Source organism: Eriocheir sinensis, chromosome 21 (assembly GCF_024679095.1).
Source record: "Eriocheir sinensis breed Jianghai 21 chromosome 21, ASM2467909v1, whole genome shotgun sequence".
NCBI classification, from domain to species: Eukaryota; Metazoa; Arthropoda; class Malacostraca; order Decapoda; family Varunidae; genus Eriocheir; species Eriocheir sinensis.
The window spans coordinates 17,889,740-17,911,435 of NC_066529.1; the positions used below are offsets into that span (position 1 = coordinate 17,889,740).

The 21,696-nt window shown below is 42.5% G+C and overlaps 2 protein-coding genes across 2 annotated transcripts; one reads left to right on the forward strand and one right to left on the reverse strand.

Moving 5' to 3' along the window:
- Positions 1-367: 367 nt before the first annotated feature.
- Positions 368-3,775, forward strand: LOC127001780 (nucleoside diphosphate kinase 6-like). Its single transcript, XM_050866940.1, has 4 exons — positions 368-596; positions 1,202-1,344; positions 1,892-2,052; positions 2,932-3,775. The coding sequence occupies exons 1-4, from the start codon at positions 525-527 to the stop codon at positions 3,072-3,074; spliced, it is 519 nt and encodes a 172-aa protein (XP_050722897.1). The 5' UTR covers positions 368-524; the 3' UTR covers positions 3,075-3,775.
- LOC127001783 (microfibril-associated glycoprotein 4-like) lies at positions 3,337-16,217 on the reverse strand (the record flags this gene model as incomplete). The annotated part of the gene is made up of 4 exons (XM_050866942.1): positions 3,337-6,062; positions 6,210-6,343; positions 6,952-7,057; positions 15,674-16,217. Coding segments are annotated over 4 exons (1,014 nt in total), but the record flags the coding sequence as incomplete, so codon positions are not given.
- Positions 16,218-21,696: the final 5,479 nt, after the last annotated feature.

The following is a 21,696-nucleotide window of genomic DNA, read 5'->3' on the forward strand; positions in this document are numbered from 1 at the left end:
CTCTTTATAGTTTCGGGCCAATACACCCATAGATTTACTCTTTCCAGCCCGAGTAGCCACGGTGCATGGGTGTGAATGCAATGCCCAAGTCTCCGATAATAATAAAATCAAAGACCAAACAAAAGGACAGAAAAGAGAAATGCAAAAAAGAAAAGACTAAAGTAACCTAAAGTGAAGAAAACAAAGGAAAATAAAATAGAAAAGCAAAGTGTACGATAAAAGAGCTCAGTGGTGCATAATGCAGTATGTAAGTGTGCGCAGTGAAGTAACTATATAAGAGTGCGTAGTAAAGTATCTAAGCGTAAAGAAGTAACCAAGGAGGACCAGCTCAAAAGAAGAAGCAGAAGGTGAGAGTTATGATCAGTTATCTGTGAGTATCTGTGAGTTGAAGAGACCAAGCCCAGGGCCAAGCTGCATGTCAACAAGGGGAGGCGCCGGGATTGTGTTCCACGAGCCTGTCAGCATCACCAGGCAGCACGACGCGTACGGAACAAGTCTACAGGTCCTGTCAAGACGAGAGGTCAATGGCCAGGCGCCTGCAGTTGACCTTGGCGCTGCTGAAGCCTGACGTGACCCGTGTGCCCTACGTGGTGAAGGTGAAGACCGCTCACGTCAATTCCAAAGCCGGAAATGTGGTAGTTTTAGTTTGAGGAGCTGGACATTCACACTATTGATTGACACAGTGATAGGCTGTGTGTGCCAGTTAGACCAGTTTCTCCATTTTATTTATTCTAATGATTTTTTGGGGGTCGGCAGCATGTCATTTTCCCCATTCCTTCTGCACTGTCTAGGATACTTATTGCATGTTACATATGAAGTGTCTGGAGGAAAAGGGGCATAAAGGACAAAGCCACTTATGCCCCCTCTCTGGATACTTTGTAAGGGCTTGTTGCCCTTCCTGCAACAGTGCATCCATGTTGGTAGAGTTGCCTCACAAATTTTAAGTTCATTGTTATGCTTTCACAAGGGTTTCCTCAGTAGAGTGAGTTTGATGGAACTAGTTGGTTCACCCTGTTTTAATGAATTTCCTCAAGTTTACAGTATTTAATAGTATAGAAAATTGAATGGGTTTTCCCTTAAAGTGTGGACTCCCAGTTCATGCTGTCTATGTTTATATTATAGCTGACATATGGCCGAACAAGTTAAAGAAAGAAGATGAAAGATAGGAATCTAACAATTAAAGTGTGTTTTTTATTTTCAGGCAATAAGGAAGGCAGTAATTGATGAAGATTTCCTTGTTGTGCGGCACAAACAAGTTCAGTTATGTCGGCAGGATACAGAGGAATTTTATAAAGAACACAAAGGGAAGTTTTTCTACAACAGACTTGTAACCTTTATGGCAAGGTAAAAAGTCTTTTCTAGTGTGGTATCCATTTAGAAGTAATTTTCCTACAAAAAACTTGACATTGTTTTGTATCCCTTAAACATGCAGCCTTTTGCTAGACTGTAGCACACAATTTTGGCTTTAATTTTATCTTACAAAACTTCCTTTCAAAGGCTATATCCATGTTTTAATCTTTTTTTGTTTTTATTTATGTGTACTTACTGTGACCTATTTCATTTAATAGTTCTGGGACAGATAATGCTCACTTTAGTAATACTTTTTGATCCCCTCCTTGCCTGTGCAGGAAATAGGTTTAATAATGATGCTAATGATCATGATCATAATAATGAGTCATTATTGAAGATGGTGATGATGATCAGATTTTATATTGCTCTCTCATGTGTGTCTGCCTTCATAAATGTCTTATTCTTATGGTTAGAATATTGAAATTTTGTACATCATTCTTCTCTTCTCATTACAAATTATATTCTGAAGATTTTATGTTTGAAATATGTGTATGTGTGTGTGTGTGTGTGTGTGTGTGTACATGTTCAGTTCCCTCTACAGTGGACCCACTCAGGCACTAATCCTTGCCCATGAGGACGCCATTAGTCGGTGGCGCACCTTGATGGGGCCCACCAAGGTGTACAAGACTAAGTATGAGGCCCCCAACACCCTCAGAGGGCTCTATGGCCTCTCGGACACCCGCAACTCACTTCATGGCTCAGGTTAGTTAATTATATATATTTTCTTATAGTTTTTCAACATACCTACTCATCAAATTTTCTTTTGGCAGATATGTCTCCAACTCTCCCTGTTCTGGCACTCCCTCTTAGTACACTCAATCCTGCTGCCTCCAACTCTCTCACTTCAATACTTGCTCACCCTATTGATCCACTTCACAGGTGGTCTTCCCTGACACTCCCTCCCTCAATCCTTCTCTCATACACTCCCGTCACAAATTTATTCTCATTCTTTCTCATCACTGAAGACATATTCACCATTATGACTTCCTAATCTCTATTGAGTGATTGTGATCCAGTAATGGTAGAGATTTTACTTTAAATGCATCCTAGCATTTGACATGCAAAATGACCACCACCAATCAGCTCAGGTATTCGTGAAGTCCATCATGACAAGAGTCTCCTGACATTTGGTTGGTGTGGTAGTTCCCTAATGAAAATATTTGTTTTGGATACCCTCCCTGTCATGCATAATACTCCAAAATTGTGTAAAGATACTGTAGGAATATGCAGTATTCAGACTTCAAAGGAAAAATATACCTTGATATAAAATAAAATCACGGGTCAGTGTGTATGTTTTGTTCACATATCTCTTATGGTGTAGTATAAGCAAGCATTTACTGCCAGCCATTATTAAATTTATCTCTTAGATCTTTCTCATCAGATGCTTTCTGTGATACTAATAAGTGTCCTACTTCCTATGTTCTTGTTCCTTTGTGCAATTTCCTTTTATGATTCACATTGCCTAGTGCTTACCTTAAAGAAATTATTGCTGATAAAGAAAGTTTGAGTTTCCATTAGGTTTTTACTTGATTTATTTTCTAGCATTGTAGTTTATAATGTAATGAAATTTTTTACTAATAGATGGAGAAGAGAATGCAGCAAAAGAAATCAAGTTTTTCTTTCCTGAATTTCCATTTCAAGACTGGTACAAGCTTGAGGAAGAGAGGTTTAGAAGAAGACAAATATGTTTAGATGAAAAAGAATTTGTCCATAGATTATTATGACTAAAGCAGATATTATTTAATCGAAGATTGGGCTTGGGTAACCAAGACTGATCTTTTCGCAAAAAGCACAATATGTAAAGGCAGTATTATTACTTGTGTTCATGTACAAGTTCCTTTTCTGTTTTGGGAAGCCCATGACTATTTGTTCAGGTAAGGAAATGGAAAAAAATGTCAGCGTAGTGTGTGGTTGCTTACCTTGGTTGTAGCAGATGAAAGCGAAATTGTTTGTGGAGTGACTTAAGGAAGAGTGTGAACCATAGAGTGAATTTAAGTATAAAGTTTATTCACAAGACAGGACTACAATTTAAGGCCTACAGTAAGTCATAAGTCTAATATAATTTTTGGCACATATGTTTGGCTTATCATTTTCTGGTTATTCAACTCAGAAATTTCTTCCAAATTGCTATTTGATATTTTTCAAGTGACAAAATTGGTCCATATCTACGAAAATACTTATTAGGAGTATTTTGAAATGCTCTCTATTGCTAATTAAAGTATTAAGACAAAATATGCAGTGGGGACTATGCAGCTGCAGTGAACATAATTATAACTGCAGTAAACTTCATTGTAGTGTGATGTTTGTTAATAATGGGTTAAGGGTAACCAGGAAACAAGTCTCTGTAAATACATCAATTTATCCAAATAAAAGTCAGACTTTAATATTGCAACCCATTATTGACAAAGAGTTCGAGAGTCGCTGTGGACAGATTTACATGCACGTCACTAATCACTTTAGTGATAAACAAAAGCAGACTGTACTAAAATCTTGTTGGTAAATTTTATTGATGATAATTTATAATAATAGTAATTCAACATGACCACATTTAACATTTATTTATGACACTAATGAGAGGTGATTAAAGGAAGACTTGTCCACACACAACTACCCACACACACACACACGCACATGTATTTTGAACTCAGCTACTGTAAAAACAAGTCTTAGAAATAGACTAATAAGACATAAGATTAATGACTAAAAACCAGCTACCTGTTGGTTAATATGTACTCTCTAATATGCATGCACTAACTGAATTCTTCATATGATTTCAAAGGTAGAGGAGAAAGAATTTTTAAATAGATAAATAAGACTACATAGGCCTAGCCTCCCTCCCTACTATGGGCTGTGTGAGGGGTGAAAGAGCTTGCTTGTACTGGGAAACACTACAGGAAGTGTGTGTCCTTGTGGTGTGTGAAGCAGGACGAGTTTCTTTTGTGTTCTGGTTCAGTGTGAAATACCATGCGTCAAACCAAGTACCGAGAGAGGCTAAGTACTGTTCATGAAAGTTGAGTTGAAAACACAAGTAATACCTCAGTAGCTAGAACTATGGAAGTGAGTGTTGAATTACTTTAGTAGCATACTGAGAAAGATTTGAGAACTTCATTACATCTGAATGACATGTTTGGTAGCATGAAAACTTGTATATTATGGAGAAATGAATGGAAAAGAATACTGGACCTTTCTTTGTTGAGTTATACACTACTTAAAAAAAAAGGTGTTGATCTTCACATTCAAATGTATCATCTATCACCAGTTTTGCAAGGAACTGACTGCTGTAAGATTTAGTGAGACACATTTTGACAGACACATGTGATGATAGTGACTAAAAGACATTTAATAGTTAAGCAACCTTCCAAGACTAATCTCATGATCTAAATTTTCCTTAATGAAGACCACAGATAATATATTTGATAGAGTATAACGAAGTGTTCTTAAATTTGTAAGGAAGTAAGTGGAGTCTATGGAGGACTGTCAAGGATTTTTTTCATCCATTTTTTTATTACTAGTTGACTCATTTTATTTGGGTTAAGTAATACAGCTTTAACATCTTTGGAAGAGTCAGTAAAACCAAAAGGAGGATATTGACAAGTTTTCCAGGTAACTGAGAGGGGTCCTGCAAGCTAAGAGCTACAATAAGCCTACCACAACAGATACACGGCAGTACAGAGACATGACAATGGGCCTTAAAGGTATAGAAAATTAATGAACTGTGTAGGAGAGGGCTCATTCTAGTGAACACTTCCCATGTGAGATAAATGTTTGATTCTGCCTTGTGATAAAGCTTCTTGAGGGAAACTTGTATTGCACTGGCCTGGTGGTGAACTCTGTCCTCTCGTCCCACTTTGTTATGTGCACTTAATCAACAGTGTCAGGTTAGTTACCCACAGGCTCCTCTTTAGAACACTTTTAGTTAACAGTATGTATAGTAAGTGCTACACATGTTTTGGTTTGCAGGAGCAGGTAATTTTGAACTTTGATGCCACTTTCATGGAAACAAGACCAGTATATAAATTGTTTACCAATGTACTAAATTTTTTTGCTTTTTAATCCCATCATATTTGAACTGTAAAACACATAAAAATATCCGTCTCTGACATATTTGAAAAAATAAGTGGTCTGTGTATTATTAACTTATCTCTATTGTATTTCCATATGTGAGTGTTTGTATCTCAGATCATGTTTCATATTCAAGTCTCAAGCTACAATAATTCTTTTAAATGTTACTGTAATGTAGGGTAGGCTATAGATGCATTAATTTCATGGGGATAACTGTCTTATACATGATACAACAGGTCATTTATCCTTCTCAGATCTACCCATCACAGCTAATTATAGTCTTAATACAATAATGTTGAACTCTTATTCCTACTAAGATCAGCAGCCCATCTGTGCAGTATCTTGTCCCATCTATGCCTGATGCATTAACACATCGTCTCACAGTCGGGAGCATTCCACTTCCAAGTCACAAGTGTTCCCTTAGTTTAATGATGGCCGGAACATGAGAAACAGGGTCTTGGGGTAGTAGCTCTCTCCCCGCCAGTTCTGCCACACCAGTACTGGCCCGAGCTCAAAGTTGCGGGAAGTGACGGAAGTTTTGGGAGGGTCTCCAGGGTTGTGCTGGTAGCGACCGGTGGGGTGGGCCTGGTAGCAGCCACGGTAACCTCGGTACCACCAGCCGCCATCATTCTTCTTGGCACAGTGGCCACCTGGAAGGGAAAGAGTGTATCAATTTTCGCACATTATTTTTAGTATAATTATTGATCATGGTAGAAGTATTGCCATTATTTTTATTGCATGTTTTCCTCAAAGGTCAATTACATCATACACATTCCATGCAAGAGGCTTTTCCTCACCAAGGAGAACATCATTGTCACGGTCTGGAGTGGAAAACTTCATGCCATTGTGCCACTTGAGGGCGTCCCCGGCGTGGGAGTCACTGGTGTAGCGTGCCACTGTTAGCTTGTACTTCTCACTCTCGGGCGCCACTCTGAAACACACACACCAGGGTAAAGACAGCACTCAGCAAGTGAAGTAGTTGGATGATGGAAAGCAAGCAACTATATAACTAGACTGGGAACTGGGAATATTTTTAAGAATCTTATATAACTATTTAAAGTCAAACCCTTTTCTCAGAATAACTCCTTTTCTTCCAAAGTAAAACTACATATATGTTTTTACAAGATGGATGCCTCTTCTAATTAGGACCACAGTCTAGGGGAGGCGGTGGCTGAGTGGATAGTGTGACGGTGTCGTGTTCAGGATAACGCGGGGGTTAGCGCCCCGCCTGGTGCCACAAGCTGGGATTTGTCAGTCACCGCCGAGTAGCCGAAGACTAATCACATGCTGTCCAGAAGACCACCTATCAACCCAAACTCTAGATTCTTTCTCTAAAAGTGTCTGGGGGGCAGCATGAGCCAAAGCAAGATGGAGCCGCTTTAAACACTTGCCTGCGCCACAACGAGCTGGGGCTGACCAGTGACCATTAAGCCTACTAAGAACGCCTACCGGCGCCATAGGCAAAAATGTTAAAAAAAAAAAAAAAAAAAAAAAAAAAAGCAAGCAACATTACTAAAACACACATGTCCGGCTCCTCACCTGAACTCCTTCCACTCAGCCCAGGCCGTGCTGTTGTTCCAGTCCGTGATGTTCACTCGCAGCTCATGGTTTCTGCTCTTAGTCATGTAGTGCAGGGCCTCAAGACCTGGGAAAGGAGGATTTTTAATAAATTATTTAATTTAATGTTTTGCTCGGGCAGGTGAAATAGTTGTCAAAGAGAGATGAGTAGAGGTCTGCTGGAGCTGTAGGTGCACCCTTTGATAATTTTGTAAAGCAAACACGGTGTATTGAGAGAACCACATATACCGTACTATATGCAGATTTGGAGTCAATTGGACTGTTATAGCTTGTTTATGATATCTGAATTTGAGTTCCTGGACTTGAGTAGTGCTTAGTAATCTATTGGACTGAGTGACGGCTTTATTTACTGGAAGGTTACATTACATGAAATCAATAATGACAGTTATCTATCACATTACTGAATAACTTGACAGACTACAGCCGGGTAAAGTGTGAGAAAATTAAGAATGCACCAACCTGACAAAAGGAAACATAAAGATGTTGAAAATTGAGGAAATAAAAAGAATGAAGAGCTGGGATACAGAAGAGTGGCAAATGAACAATAGTCTAATGAAAGCCTGGCAAAATACAGACAATAGTCTTATGCAAAGTACGTAGGCATATATATATATATATATATATATATGTATATATATATATATATATATATATATATATATATATATATATATATATATATATATATATATATATATATATATATATATATATATATATATATATATATATATATATATATATATATATATATATATATATATAGATATTGTTTGTGCCGTTGTAAGGACTTTAGGTCCGTATCCCCTCCACATTTCGGGTGTGTTTGGGCAGTGAGTGAATCCTGCGTTGTCAGGCGCGAGCCGATGACCGTCGTGAATAACTTCATTTGTGTCGATCCAACATATTAGGGTACCCCTAAGGAAACGGGCTGCCAAAGAGTGGGCGGTGGCGTGGACGGAGGTGGTGACGGGGGGTAACGGGCACAGGACATCCGACTCTTGAGGAAATTGTGTAAGTATGGACACCGTCTTATGCTTGTTGATACCCGATGAGTCGGTGTTCGGTTTTCATTGCTTCCTGTGTTTTCTAGGGTTACTCCAGGCCATCTTTCAAGGTTTGGCGTTGTTTTGAGACAGGAAGTAATGCGTGAAGTATGATGCAAAATTATGGCTGACAAAAAAAGGTGAAGCTATATAGAGTGAATATGTGTTGACCCGTGTGTGTGTGTGTGTGTGTACACTTCACCACTACCTGATAACGAGCTGGGCTCGTCATCGCTAGCAAGTACCCTCCCGATCAGAGCAAGGTTTATTATAGTCGATCTTTGGGTACTGCTGGGACATTCACACACCACACACCTCATCTCCCTTGCTCAAGGGGGAACATTAGCCACTTTGTCAGCGGAAAAATCCCGGCCCGAGCGGGGCTCGAACTTTCGCCTGCCAGGCCGCGAAGCCTGGCAGCGCAGCGCTTTAACACACACACACACAAACACACACACGCTCTTGTGTGTATGTGTGTGTGTGCCGCTGTTTCGAAGAGTTTTCTAGATCTTGTTGGTATGTTATAACTATTAAAGAAAAAAAGGATCACCACACCAAACAAGGAACGAGAGCATGAGACAATCATCTTTATAACACAGCATAAAGTATTACTGCTCACAATGCAGAGACGCATAATTGGTCAACAAACTCTTTGACGGAGACTTAATTAAGAGGGAAAAGTTGGAAAGTTTCGTTTAGTCGGCGCAACATAATTAAGAGGGAGTTTGCGTCACCATGTTGTTGGAAGTAGCCGTTTGTGCAGTGTTGAAATGGTAGTTATCTCACTATATGTGGGTAATAGGTTTTCTCTAGGGGGAATTTGATTATTACCTACGTTAAGGTTGGTATGATTTAGGTCAATTTAGCTTAATTTATTTGATTTTTCCTGACTGCTTTCTGCTTGTACTGTAGAGGGGAGGCTAGTGGGGGAGGGGGGGGTACTGCTCCCGTGTTACCGTCTTGGGTTTTCCAATGTGTTGTACGTAGCCTATGTGTCCTGTGGTCAGATCCAGGTTTTATATATTTATGTGCTGAGGACAATAATCACCACAAACTGTAAAGCAGTCGGAATCACTTCAGGGCTAGAGGTTGGAGGGAGGCAAAGCTCTCCCCCCTCCTCCCCATCCGCAGGGAGGTTACACTCATATATTCACCTGTCTCTTAGTGGCCTGTAGAGGGTATGGAGGGAGCAATACCCCTCGTAAAAGAGAGCGTTCCTTAGGGTTAGGTAAAGACAGTTAAATATATATTGTGATTAAGCGAATGTACAATGTTACGTTAGTGTGCCTGCCAAACGTCTCGGTCCCCGACACTCCTCCTCCTCCTCTTCCTCCTCGCCCCAGTGATTGGTGCAAGTGCCGCTTTGATAATCCTTGGTGGTTAGTGTAAGCTACCGGTTTGGTACTCCTTCGTTTCAGCATCATCAAGGACGGAAATATTAAATTTTAATAGATTCGAGACGTTTCATACAATATGTTTTGAGTTTTTATTGCAGCACACACATCTGCTTACTGCACGAGAACTAATGGTTCCCTTCCCCCCCCCCCCTATCCTCACAAGAGAACTGTGAAATAAAATATAGTGGTTGTCCCCCCCCCCCCCCCCATTCCACATGATAACTGGTGGTTCACCCTCCCATCCCCGCACGATAACTAGTGGTTCACCCTCCCATCCCCGTCACGATAACTAGTGGTTCACCCTCCCATCCCACCACGATAACTGGTTTAGCTAAAACTAGTGAGTCGCGATGAAAATGGTTATCAAATTCTTAAAATAGAAATAATAGTTTCTTGCCTGAAATCTGAGTTGCCTTTCAAAAAGTTTGACACACACACACCTCTCTCTCTCTCTCTCTCTCTCTCTCTCTCTCTCTCTCTCTCTCTCTCTCTCTCTGTGTGTGTGTGTGTGTGTGTGTGTGTGTGTGTGTGTGTGTGTGTGTGTGTGTGTGTGTGTGTGTGTGTGTGTGTGTGTGTGTTTTATTTATTAAATTTCTAAGGGAAGGGAAACTATTTTTTCATAAGAAATTGACGATTAGGATCCAATAACCCAGCTGCCTAAGGATATAAGCCATCCTTACTCTAGTCTGTTCATACTAAGTTTTCCTCTGGTGGCGCTGTGGGGTTTGTCAGTCATCTTGTAGGTTGTTTTTTTCCCTCGATCTCATGGTGGTTGTCTATCAGTCACACAAGCTCTCGTGCTGCAAGTGTCGTGCTGACCCAGCTGATGGGGGGAGCTTCCCATAACTCACTCTGCGAGTTGAGTACCTCTTTGGCCGACTGATTAAGAAGTGGTTTTCCCATCTCGCTGGTCGTGGGTTCCATCCTCGGCGCCGGTGTCGTGTTCCTGGCTGCCCTCCCTCGAACTGCGCATACTCAGAATTGAATGTAAATAAACAAAGTAGGGATGTACCGATACCAAAATTTTGACCGATACCGATACCCAAATATTTGACCGATACCGATACCTGTGCACTGATACAACAATTCCAGCAGCTAAAGGGCAATATCAGATGTTAAAAAAAAGACCCACTACTCGTTGTTCCACCATAGAAGGGAAGTGTTAACACACGCCCCCATGAGTTTAGACAAGGGGCGAAGGAGGAGGCGCCTCGTGAGGTCTAGTTGACTCAGCTAGGTTAGCTTTACCTTAATTGCCGTATATTTAGGCAGAAGACTGTGAAGAAATCCCCAGACCCTGGCAGCGTACCGTCTGACCGACTGAGACAGGCGATTGAGGCAAATGAGGCGAGTGGAGGGGCTCCGCCAATCCCGCCCCAAAGCTACTAGTATTAAACCTGTATTGTACGCGTCCGCGGTACCAAAGGCTGTACTTTATACTAAGTATTATATACTTGTATTCAAAGTAATATGAATCTTATCGTTTAAAGTGATGAAAATTAAATCGCGGGAAACTCCAAACTGTGTAGTATCATGGTACTTGATACTTACACTTTTCTAATATTTTTTCAACAATTTAGAAAATCCAATTTCTATCGAACAAAATTATTTGCAACGAGTGACATGCGACGTACGAAATTCCTTCAAGTATCGGTTGTATCGGCAGAAAATCAGCCGATACCGATACTCTTAAAATGTGCCGATACCACCGATACCGATACATCGGTACATCCCTAAAACAGACCCACGCATCCCCCGACAGCATGGCTTTGCTCACTTAGTCCCCCCCCCCTCCCTCATGAACCTATGATGCCCTCTAGCCCCCCCAAAAAAAATCTGCCAAAATTACATGCCTGCATATGCACATCAAAAGTTTTTTTTTTTTTTAAATAGTAAGATGCGATTTCCCGGGAATTTACCCCTGTGTCACTGCATGAAGGCTGTTTATTGGCCCTTCACTTCACTTATTACAAAACAGAGCACTGTACTGGATTTATCAATGTTTTTCCTATGAAAGAATAAAACAGTATGCCCTCCCGTACTGGAAAACTCTGGGGGGACAACCATGTATAAGCGACCAGCTGCATACACGGATGCGTGTTCATAGCGATCCCCCTTTTTGTTTGTAAATAACGGAGGGACAGCCAGGAATAAAGGGCAACCAGGAACACGACACCGGCAAAACTTTTCCTTGTCTGGATTAATAATATCTCGTGTGTTTCGTTACACACAGAGGTCGTGTGGGAGTGGGGTGAAATTCGGGCAATATACATGTTTCTATATTATTTGGCTTAGCTCATTTCTTATAATTTAATAAGACAGTTATGTCTGGCACAGTAGACTCAGCGGTGAAAATAGAACTCATATTTTTTTCTAAAGTCATAATAAATCGAAATTATGACCAGTGTAAATTAAAGAATAGCTCAAAAATATTTATATCAGTTTTACATATCATTGCTCTATTTACGGGATACTGAAATAGTACTGATGCACACCATTTCACCGTATAAAAAGTAAAGTATAATAAAGCATAACCAGTAGTAATAATAATATAGTAGTGCAGTGTCCTTCAAAGGTTCGTATTTAGTATGAAAACAGTATTGTACTTTGCTACGGAACGTTTTCAACAGGTTTTTGGAGCCTACGCAATGAACTGTGTTACACGCAGAATGTTTAGTGTCAACAGCATACAGCCTCGGGGAATCCCCTGCCAAATTTAGCATCAGTAAACTGATCAGCAAAAGGTTTCCCAAGACTTGCACCAGATTGCTTCCAACTTTCCAGTGTCACAGGCGAAACCTTACCTAAGCAGGGAAACTGGGAACAGTCTACGGACATAGCCATCCACGTTTACATTATTAAACATATATATATATATATATATATATATACATATATATATATATATATATATATATATATATTTATATATATATATATATGTTAGTGTGTGTGTGTGTGTGTGTGTGTGTGTGTGTGCGCGTGGCTGCGGTGGTAAAACCCGTATCATGATTTTGGTTAGAAACCACAAAAGCATTAATGTATGGCGTAGCACTCACACCAGTTCCAGCAGGTACCGGTGTATCGACCAGGCGCACTCTAAGGATGGATGAAGAGCTAGGTGAGCTGCGCGCAAACTCCCCATCCAGAGTATAATAACCAGAGCCACAGACTTTAGGGGACGCTAACCACTGCACCACGGAGACGGAGACTGAGTAACAGAATATAAATATAATAAAACAAACAAAACAAACACACACAATGAACGAATAATATAATATAATATATATATATATATATATATATATATATATATATATATATATATATATGTATATATATATATATATATATATATATATATATATATATATATATCATATAGGAGGCATCAGAGGTGGCCGCTGACCTGTAGCTACTGTTGTGGCTGTCTTTGTGCAGTGCTGCGTTCAGCTCTACAAAGCCTTCATCAGTGCATATCCTCCGGGGCACAGGTGGTGAGGTGGAGCAGGGAGGCAGCCCTCATGTACATGGTAATGAAGAGGCCGTAGACAGCCCCAAAGGCCTCACTCCGTCTTTGTCAGAGTTGGAGTGTTACTCGGAACATTCAGGTCTTGATCGAATACAACACCTTTGATGGCAGGACGGCTTGGTGCACCGCGCCAGTAGCGTTAAACACATGCTATGGCTCCTAACCCAACAATAATCACAGTAACAACAGCAACAACAATAAAAACCACAACAGAAAACGGGTACCATCAATTGTTCGCGTAACCCCTTCCATAGAATTACATTAACCGACCCAAAGCCATGTTCCTAATTAGACTGTGAAGCTCCTGTCTTATGTTTTCGCGTTGCAGCCACCAACTACTGTTAACAACTTGCAAATCTAATTCAGGCCAGAAACTCTGAAATCTGCTGCGTCTCCATTCTGTGGACGTGAAGTTCTATATCTATTTCATGCAGTTCTAAAAGCTGCGCCAGACCAACCCGCCATGGAAATGCTTGCCAAGAGGAGAACATCGCTTGTAAATTGCTGCACCAATGGGCTGCCTGCCGTGGACGGCTGCCGCACCAACATGCCGCCTCTCCGCCCCTCTCCTGAAGCTCCTCCAACACAGCCTTTGTTGGCCGCAGTGAGAGGTGTAGGAACCCTCAGGGAGCTGTGATGTCTCATCCAGTCGTCAAGGCGTGCTGGCAGCTGGCCTTCGTGTTCCTTCCCACCACCACCTTGACGCCGCATTAAGCTCTCAAAGGAACACCGTCAACAAGTTTCTTTCAAACCCTCAGCCGCCTCGGCTGGTCTGTGGCCTCCACGTCCTCGTTCCTGCCTTCGTGGCTCGCCGCGGCCACTGCCAGCCTTGCTAGTTCTGCCACTAACTTAACAGCACGAAACATTTTTCTGCCGAGGGCCCAGGCAGACAGGTATATATTTTCCCCGCTTTGCTATGGAGCCCTAAATTATCAAAAAATGTACACCTTTTATAATTTTAATGTTGCTTCTTTTTGGCAATTTTTTGTAGGTTTGAATTTTGATTGAAAACCGCCACTTTTTTTGTGCCGCAGCGCACGACACGGCATAGAAACATGAGGCGCTGGTGACGCATGTGTCGCCTATCGCGGCCTGACGGTTGCGTCTCTGCGAGTGGTGCTGGTGGGAGGTTAGGGTCCACGACTAAGATTAACATTAATTTTACGTGTTCCGGTTGTTATTTCTCCTTCTGAAATCAATGTCTATATTAGAGCTGCACTCATCTCCTAAGGCTGTCTCACGCATCACCTCGTTTGTAATGCACCCCGCGGACTGCGTACAGGTGGCCGGCACGCGTGGCCTCACCTGCCCTGTAGACCTGCATGCTCCTCGCTATTTTCACCTCTTGTCCTCCTCCTATAATAATTCACGGCTTCGAAATTGCCCGTAATAATGACTAATAGCTGCGGTAACGAGAACAATAATTATTCATGGCAGCAATTATGCACGTGCTGCTCCAGTCAGGCAGTCAGTATACATTACACCTGGCGCACCAGAATACATAACTCACAACTCTCGCCCTTGTTTTGTTAATGTATGGCCACACGAAGCTGCGTTTTTTGTGGTAAATATTTTCTGTGCCTCTTTGATTTGCCTTAGCCTGGATGTGCGTAGCAGTAATATACATGTCAGGAAAAGGACTGGGAAAGGAGGGGGGCTAGTACAGCTGGAAAGGTGAGGTGAGATAGTGCAGTCTGGCGAGGTGAAGCCAGGTGATTTACGTTGACGGTTGCACGTACACGTAGGCGAGTCGCGCTCCTCTTGTTACGAGTTTCCTCATGTGTTATTGCCGCAGCTGTCTGCATGAGTAATGGTAATGCTGCGGATGTGTGCCGGCGCTGCGGAGTTATCGGGCCAAATGAAGCCAATCTGACCTGCGAATCCTGTATTCCTGCTACCACAAAACTGACGCGGGGCATTAGCACGTGGAGGCGTCTCTCTGAGTGGTGGGGAGGGAGGCTGCGGCGGGGACGTGAGAAATTCAAGGGAGAAGAGGAGATAGGAGATGACGGGAAGGGGTAGAGGTGTGGCTAGCAAGAACGGTCAAGGATGAAGAAGTGTGAAGGATGGAGGCTGCGGCGGGGACGTGAGAAATGCAGGGGAGAAGAAAAGAGATGAAAAGATAAAGGAAAGAGGTAGAGGTGTGACTAGCAAGAGGTTTTAGGGTTGTAGAAGTGACAGGGAAGGGGCTGGGAGGCTATGGGGGGTATACGTGGGAAATGTAGGGAAGAGGGGATGTAAATGAAGAGATGAAAGGGAAAGGGAAGAGATGTGACCAGCAAGGAAAATGTTAATGTGCTGGAAGGTTAAGGGTAAGGTAGCTACAGGGAGGGAGGCTGCGATGGGGAGTGGGGAGTAAAGGGAAATAAATGAGGAAGAGAAAGGTGTTGAATGGTTGGTTTGTTTGTATTAGTTTAGGTGCTAGTACTTCATTGCTCAGTTGTTTTCTCATCTTCATCCTATTTGTTGCTCATTACTTCACGTGTGTCTACTTTTACTTCCCCCTCCTTCTCCTGCTTTTCCTCCTCCTCCCTTTTTTATATTATTTTCTTTTTCTTCTTCTTCTTCTTCTTCTTCTTCTTCTTCTTCTTCTTCTTCTTCTTCTTCATTTCGCCTGTGCTATATAATTTGAAGTGATCACGACTCTCACTAATACTGGTACTACTGCTACTACTACCACTGCCACCACCACCACCACCAAATCTCACCCAGCCAGTGCTCGGCGGCAGGGTCTCCGATGCCCGCCTTGTACTCGGCCCACCCCTTGCTGAAGTCCTCCTGGTTGGTCTGTTCCATGCGCGCCAGAAGCACCGTCCAGCCGCCGCCGCTAGTCGTGTGGTCGCACCAAACCTGCAAGAACAACGTGGTTACCTCTCTGTTTTGGTGCCTAGGGGAGGGAGGGAAGAAGGGAGTCTGGAAGCAGTACAGGGGAAAGAAAGGATAAGGAAGGTGGAGAAAGTGAGGAAGTATAGGGGGTACAGAAAGGATGGGAAGGGAGGGAGAAGATTTGTACAGGGCAAGGAAGGTGGAGGAATTATAGTAAAAAATGGAAAAACAGGGACAGCAATGTAAGAGGGTGGGAGGAAGAAGAAAGGAAAGTGTGGGGCAAGATAAGGATAAGGTGTATTGGGAGGAAGAGAAAAAACAGGGTAAGGGATGACTGGGGATGGAAATGGAGTGAAGGGGATGGGGGGGGGGGGGGGAGAGTAAAGAGAGGAAGAGATTATGTAGACGACAAAGGGAAGAGTAAATAAATAGAGTTAGGGGTAAGAGGGGGAAGGGGAGGGAGAAACGAATGCTTGTGTTTTGAGGAATTCTTGCCGTTACTTTGATGATTTTCGATGTGGAAAGTTAAACAAGGACATGGGATGGTGAGTCTCTGCCGGGCTCCTCTTCCTCCTCCTCCTCCTCCAACTCTACCTCCTCCTCCTCCTCCTCCTCCTCCTCCTCTGTGCCTAACCCTTCATAATTTAGTACCTCCCTTTTTACTATCTCCTCACGTACAATTCTTTCACTTTCATCTCTCTCTCTCTCTCTCTCTCTCTCTCTCTCTCTCTCTCTCTCTCTCTCTCTCTCTCTCTCTCTCTCTCTCTCTCTCTCTCTTCGTATGTTGCTTTTACTCCCTATATTTCTCACGTTTCCTATTTATCTCTTTTCTCCTTCTCCACTTCCTGTCCTCTCATGCTTTCCCTCTCCCTTTCTCTCCTTTCCTTTCCTTTCCTTTCCTTTCCTTTCCTTTCCTTTCCTCTCCCTACCTTTCCTCTCCTTTCCCTTTCTTTCCCTTCCTTTCCTTTCCTCTCCTCTCCTTTCCCTTCCTGCCCCTTGCCTTTCTTTCCTTTCCTTTCCTTTCGTTTCGTTTCGTTTCGTTTCCTTTCCTTTCTCTTCCTTTCCTTTTCTTTCCTTTTCTCTTCTCTCCTTTCCTTTCCTTTCCGTTCCTTTCCTTTCCTTTCTTTTCTTTTCCCTTCCTTTCCTTTCTCTTCCTTTCTCTTCCTTTCCTTTCCTTTCCCTTCCTTTCCTTTCCTTTCCTTTCCTTTCCTTTCCTTTTCTCTCGTCACCTCACCTCTTCACTTTTCTCAATCTCTGCTTTGCTCTGCCCCTCCAGCCCTTCCCCCTCCTCCTCCTCCTCCTCCTCCTCTTCCTCCTCCTCTCTACGGCTAGTTAACATGCACAGAGTGAGTCGAGTTTTGAGCAAAATTTCGGGAACATTGTTGTAACGTTGTCGGCATGTGAGACAGGAGAAGGACCTGGTATGGGTGGAGTGTAGGGGGGAAGGGGAGGGGGTTACGGGAGAACAAGGAGTCGGGGGTGTAGGGTACGGGGTGGGGGAAGGGGTGGAGGGGATGAGCCTTAGGAATGTTGATGGTTGGGGATGTGGTCTGGTGAAGGGACTCGCTTGGGTGAGAACTGTGGAGGAGAGATTTAGTTGTTGGAGTGTGGAGGGGCCAGGTGGGTGGAGATTGAGGTGGAGGGGAGTGAGTGGGAAGGAGGGAGGGAGTTAGTGGGAGTTGAAGAAGGGAGTTGTGGGTTGTGGGGAAGGGAGTTAGTTAGTGGGAGTTGAAGAAGGGAGTTGTGGGTTGTGAGGGAGGGAATTGAATGGAGTAGTAGGAGGTGGAGGCGGAGGTGGAGATGAATGAGTGGGGAAGGAGGGAGTTAGTGGGAGTTGAGGGGGAGAGTTGTGGGTTGTGAGTGGGGGATTGAGTGGAGTAATATTAGGTGGAGGTGGATGGGGATGAGTGAAGAGGCTGGGACTGAAGGTGGAAATGGAAATGAAGGAGTCTTAGTGGATATGAGATGATGAGTGGTGGTGGAGGGAGTTGTGGAATCTAGTAAGTGGAGGTGGAGAGAATGTGGGGTGTAGGTGTATTCGAAGAGGATGAGGTGGAGGAGGTGGATGAGGAGGATCAGGTGGATGAGTGTTACGGCTGAGCAAAAGAATATCCATCCACCCATCCATCCACTCCTGACCGGATAAAGCGATATTTTAAAGTGGTATTTTGAAGCATATATATATTGTTTTTTTTAGGGGGGGCTTATTTGTAGTTTAAAGCTGGTGTTTCGATAGCTTTGTAGGTCATCTGGTGTAATTTATGGTTTAATCTTGTTTTTTTCTTTCCTTATTAATGATGTCCTTTTATTTTTTCTTTCTTTTTTTCTTAAATTGTTGTACTTTTTCTAAATTATTGTTTTTTCTTGAATGCTTTCTTGCTTGATTTCAATATCTTCTTTTTCCAACTTTTTTCTTTCATTCTTTCGTCTTTTTTCTCCTTCCTTCATACCCTCCTTCCCTCCTTTCGTTTTTCTTTCTCTATCTTGACTTCCTTTCTTCCTCCTTCCGTCCTTTCTTCCTTCCTCCCTTCCTTCCTTTCTTCCTCCCTTCCTTCCTTCAATTTCCATCCTTCTTTCCTTCCTTCCTTCCTCTCTTCCTTCCTTCCTTCCTTCCTTCCTTCCTTCCTTCCTTCATTTACCATCCTTCCTTCCTTCCTTTCTTTCTTTCTTTCTTTCTTTCTTTCTTTCTTTCTTTCTTCTTTAATCCTATCTATGTTTCCCCGTCTTCCTTTAGTTCCTCAACAACACTCAACTCAATCCTTCAAAGACTTTCCCGTAGCTGCTCGAGACACACACACACACACTCCATATAGACAAACGGCATGACAGACAGAGTATCAAAACATCTCTCCAACCGTAACGGACCTCTCATTTGGCTTCTGATTCTTCACTCTTTTTACTGGAGCAGCGAATGGCGGGCTTTTGTTTTTCTGTTTATTGTGCCCTTTAGCTGTTTCCATTGATGTACAAAACGCTGAAAGGAGGCAAGGCAGGCAGGACACAGTGAATTGAGTCCAAAGAGGAAATATCGGGTGGTACAGTTTATAGGATAGGTCTAGTCGCTGCGTGGTGAAAAGTGCCCTGAGGTTGTAGGTTGGGTCACGCCTGGCAATGGTACCGGGGAATATAGTGGTGGTGTGATCAGGTTACGTGCGTGCCCCGAAGGACAACAAAAGGCCGGGCTATGATATGAACTGGGCGGGAAATACATTTTTTTTTGAGGCTGGGGAAAAGGGACTCTGTGTGACGGTGGTGAGGTGGGAGGGTGGAGTGGTGTGTGTGTGTGTGGGGGTGGGGTGTATCAGGTATTATTGACTACGCAAGGCGGTGAGAGGCATGGGTAGGGGTGCTCATATTAAGTTACTCATTGTTCTATGTAACCAATTTAAAGAATCTGGAAAAGTTATAGTTGGTTAAGGGTATCTTTGAACCCATTACAGGCAGTAACTTATAGCAAATATCACCAAAGAAAAGCTCACATTGACTGAAAGTTTCATTAAGGGGGAGCATATATGAATTCACTAAGTAATACATATATATGATAACAGTAAGTTTAGTGTACCTTCAAACACATGACAGGCAGCAACTCATCGTAGCAATCGGCAATAAAGTTTCGCGTCATATAGGAAGGAGTTAATGAAAAGGTATACATATAATTTGCCGGTTAATAAAAAAAAAAAATAAGTGCAGGGTAACTTAGTATTACGATAACACACCCTCACGAGAGCTCCCCTGCGTAATATATTATCAGCGAATCACGAAATGAATCACGTTACGCTATTGAGTTTGGGCAATTTATGAGTGCGGGGGAGAGATGAAGGAGCGAAGGGTGGTGGTGGCGGTGATGGTGGTGGTTGGTGGCAGAGGTAGTAGCAGTAGAAGTAGAAGTAGTAGTGGTGGTGGTGGTGGTGGTGGCGGTGATGGTAGTGTAAGTTAAGTCGTTATGTGTGTGTGTGTGTGTGTGTGTGTGTGTGTGTGTGTGTGTGTGTGTATCATCCCGGCCAATAGAGTAATGGGATGAGGAAATGAAATATAGTTGAGAAGAGAGGAAAGTTTTTTTATTGCTCCGCCTCAAGAAGAAAAATACAGAGGTTAGGAAGAGAGGAGGGAAAGGATGGCGTGTGTTTGTTTTGTTTGTTTTGGAGTTGGTTTTGCTATGTTTGTTTCTTGTTTACGTTGTTGTTTGCTTCATTGTTTGTGTGTATCTTTAGGGAGGGGTATCTACTTGTCTGTCTGTCAATGCATGTCTTATTTAATATTGATTTTCCTTTTTAATTCTTTCTTAATTTTTTGGTCATTCTTTATCTACTATTGGTATGGAAAATAAGGTGAAACTAACTACTTACTGTGCAACGTAATATATATAAAAACACAATCATATAGTCCATTTTATTTCTTTCTTTTGTTTTTGTATTTTTTTTTATCTACTATTAGTATGGGAAATAAGGTGCAACTAAAGGCGTACTGTGTAACTTGATATATATTAAAAAACACAACCTTCAACCAACATTACACTTTGCTACGTATCTAAAACTCTCCTCTTTTGTTTTTAGGCCTGGTGGAACTGGGGTGAACTAAGTGGGCGAGACAACAGCACCACCACCACCACCACCACCACCCAGACATGAGAGAAACAAACAGAAGTGAGACAAGTGTGAGTGAAAGTGTAAGGAGAACCGAGCGTTGTTTCGTGCAGACACTGTGAGAACGTTATCAGGAGAGTAAGGTGTCTGGTGTGTGTGTGTGTGTGTGTGTGTGTGTGTGTGTGTGTGTGTGTGTGTGGTGAGGAGACAGAGTAAGAGAGACACAGAGAGGAAATACAAGCCATCAAGAGAGCCTGGAGATTAAGGAGGCAAGAGAGAGAGAGAGAGAGAGAGAGAGAGAGAGAGAGAGAGAGAGAGAGAGAGAGAGAGAGAGAGAGAGAGAGAGAGAGAGAGAGAGAGAGAGAGAGAGAGAGAGAGAGAGAGAGCAGTCTTATCTAGGTTGCGGACTCTTGTGTTGTGGTAATGGCAAAGAAAAAGAAAAAGAAGAAGAGGAGGAGGAAGCCAGGACCAACCACCACCAGCGCTGCATACAAGGTTAGTGTCGTATATCCTCCTCCTCCTCCTCCTCCTCCTCCTCCTCCTCCTCCTCCCTCACAGCACCCCGCAGCAGGTAAGCCTCCACAGAATAATATACATCTGCGCGTGGCTGGACCATGTAGAAAAAAAATTATAGTGTCCTCGCGTCTGCATTTCCCGAGCGACCGTGTGTCCGTCCGTGTGTCCGCTGCGTTATGAAGAGAGATTTGCGTTTAAATTAAGATTCGCCGACGAGATAGAGTGACTGTGTGTGTGTGTGTGTGTGTGTGTGTGTGTGTGTGTGTGTGTGTGTGTGTCTGTGTGTGAAATCATCAAAAACATATAAATCATCCTCACTCCACGCCAGAATGACAGTGATGATGGTGATGCTGGTGATGATGATGATGATGATGACGAGGAGGAGGAGGAGGAGGAGGAGGAGGAAAATGATGAGGATGGTAGTGACTGGAGTAAAGTTAGATTATTGCTTTTTTTTTAATTCGAAATGCAAAGTAGGTGAAAAATATTGAAATTCGTCTCGTAAAGTTTTCTCACTGGCTTTGATTCACTTTATTATTCTTTGTTCTTTTCTTTTTCTTTTTGTGTACTATTGCAATGTAGATTTTAATGGACGTATGGATTCAAAGTTTTCAATGTATTATGTATGTATGTATGTATGTATGTATGTATGTTTCCGAATGCAAATGAAATGGAAATAAGTATGACGGTAAAAAAAAGTGTCAAATTTATTCATGTCATCAGCAGGCAATCCGATTCGAGGCTGTTGTGCTTTTTTGTTTCGCTAATTATAGTTATCAAGTCAGTCTGAATTAAAATTATGTGCG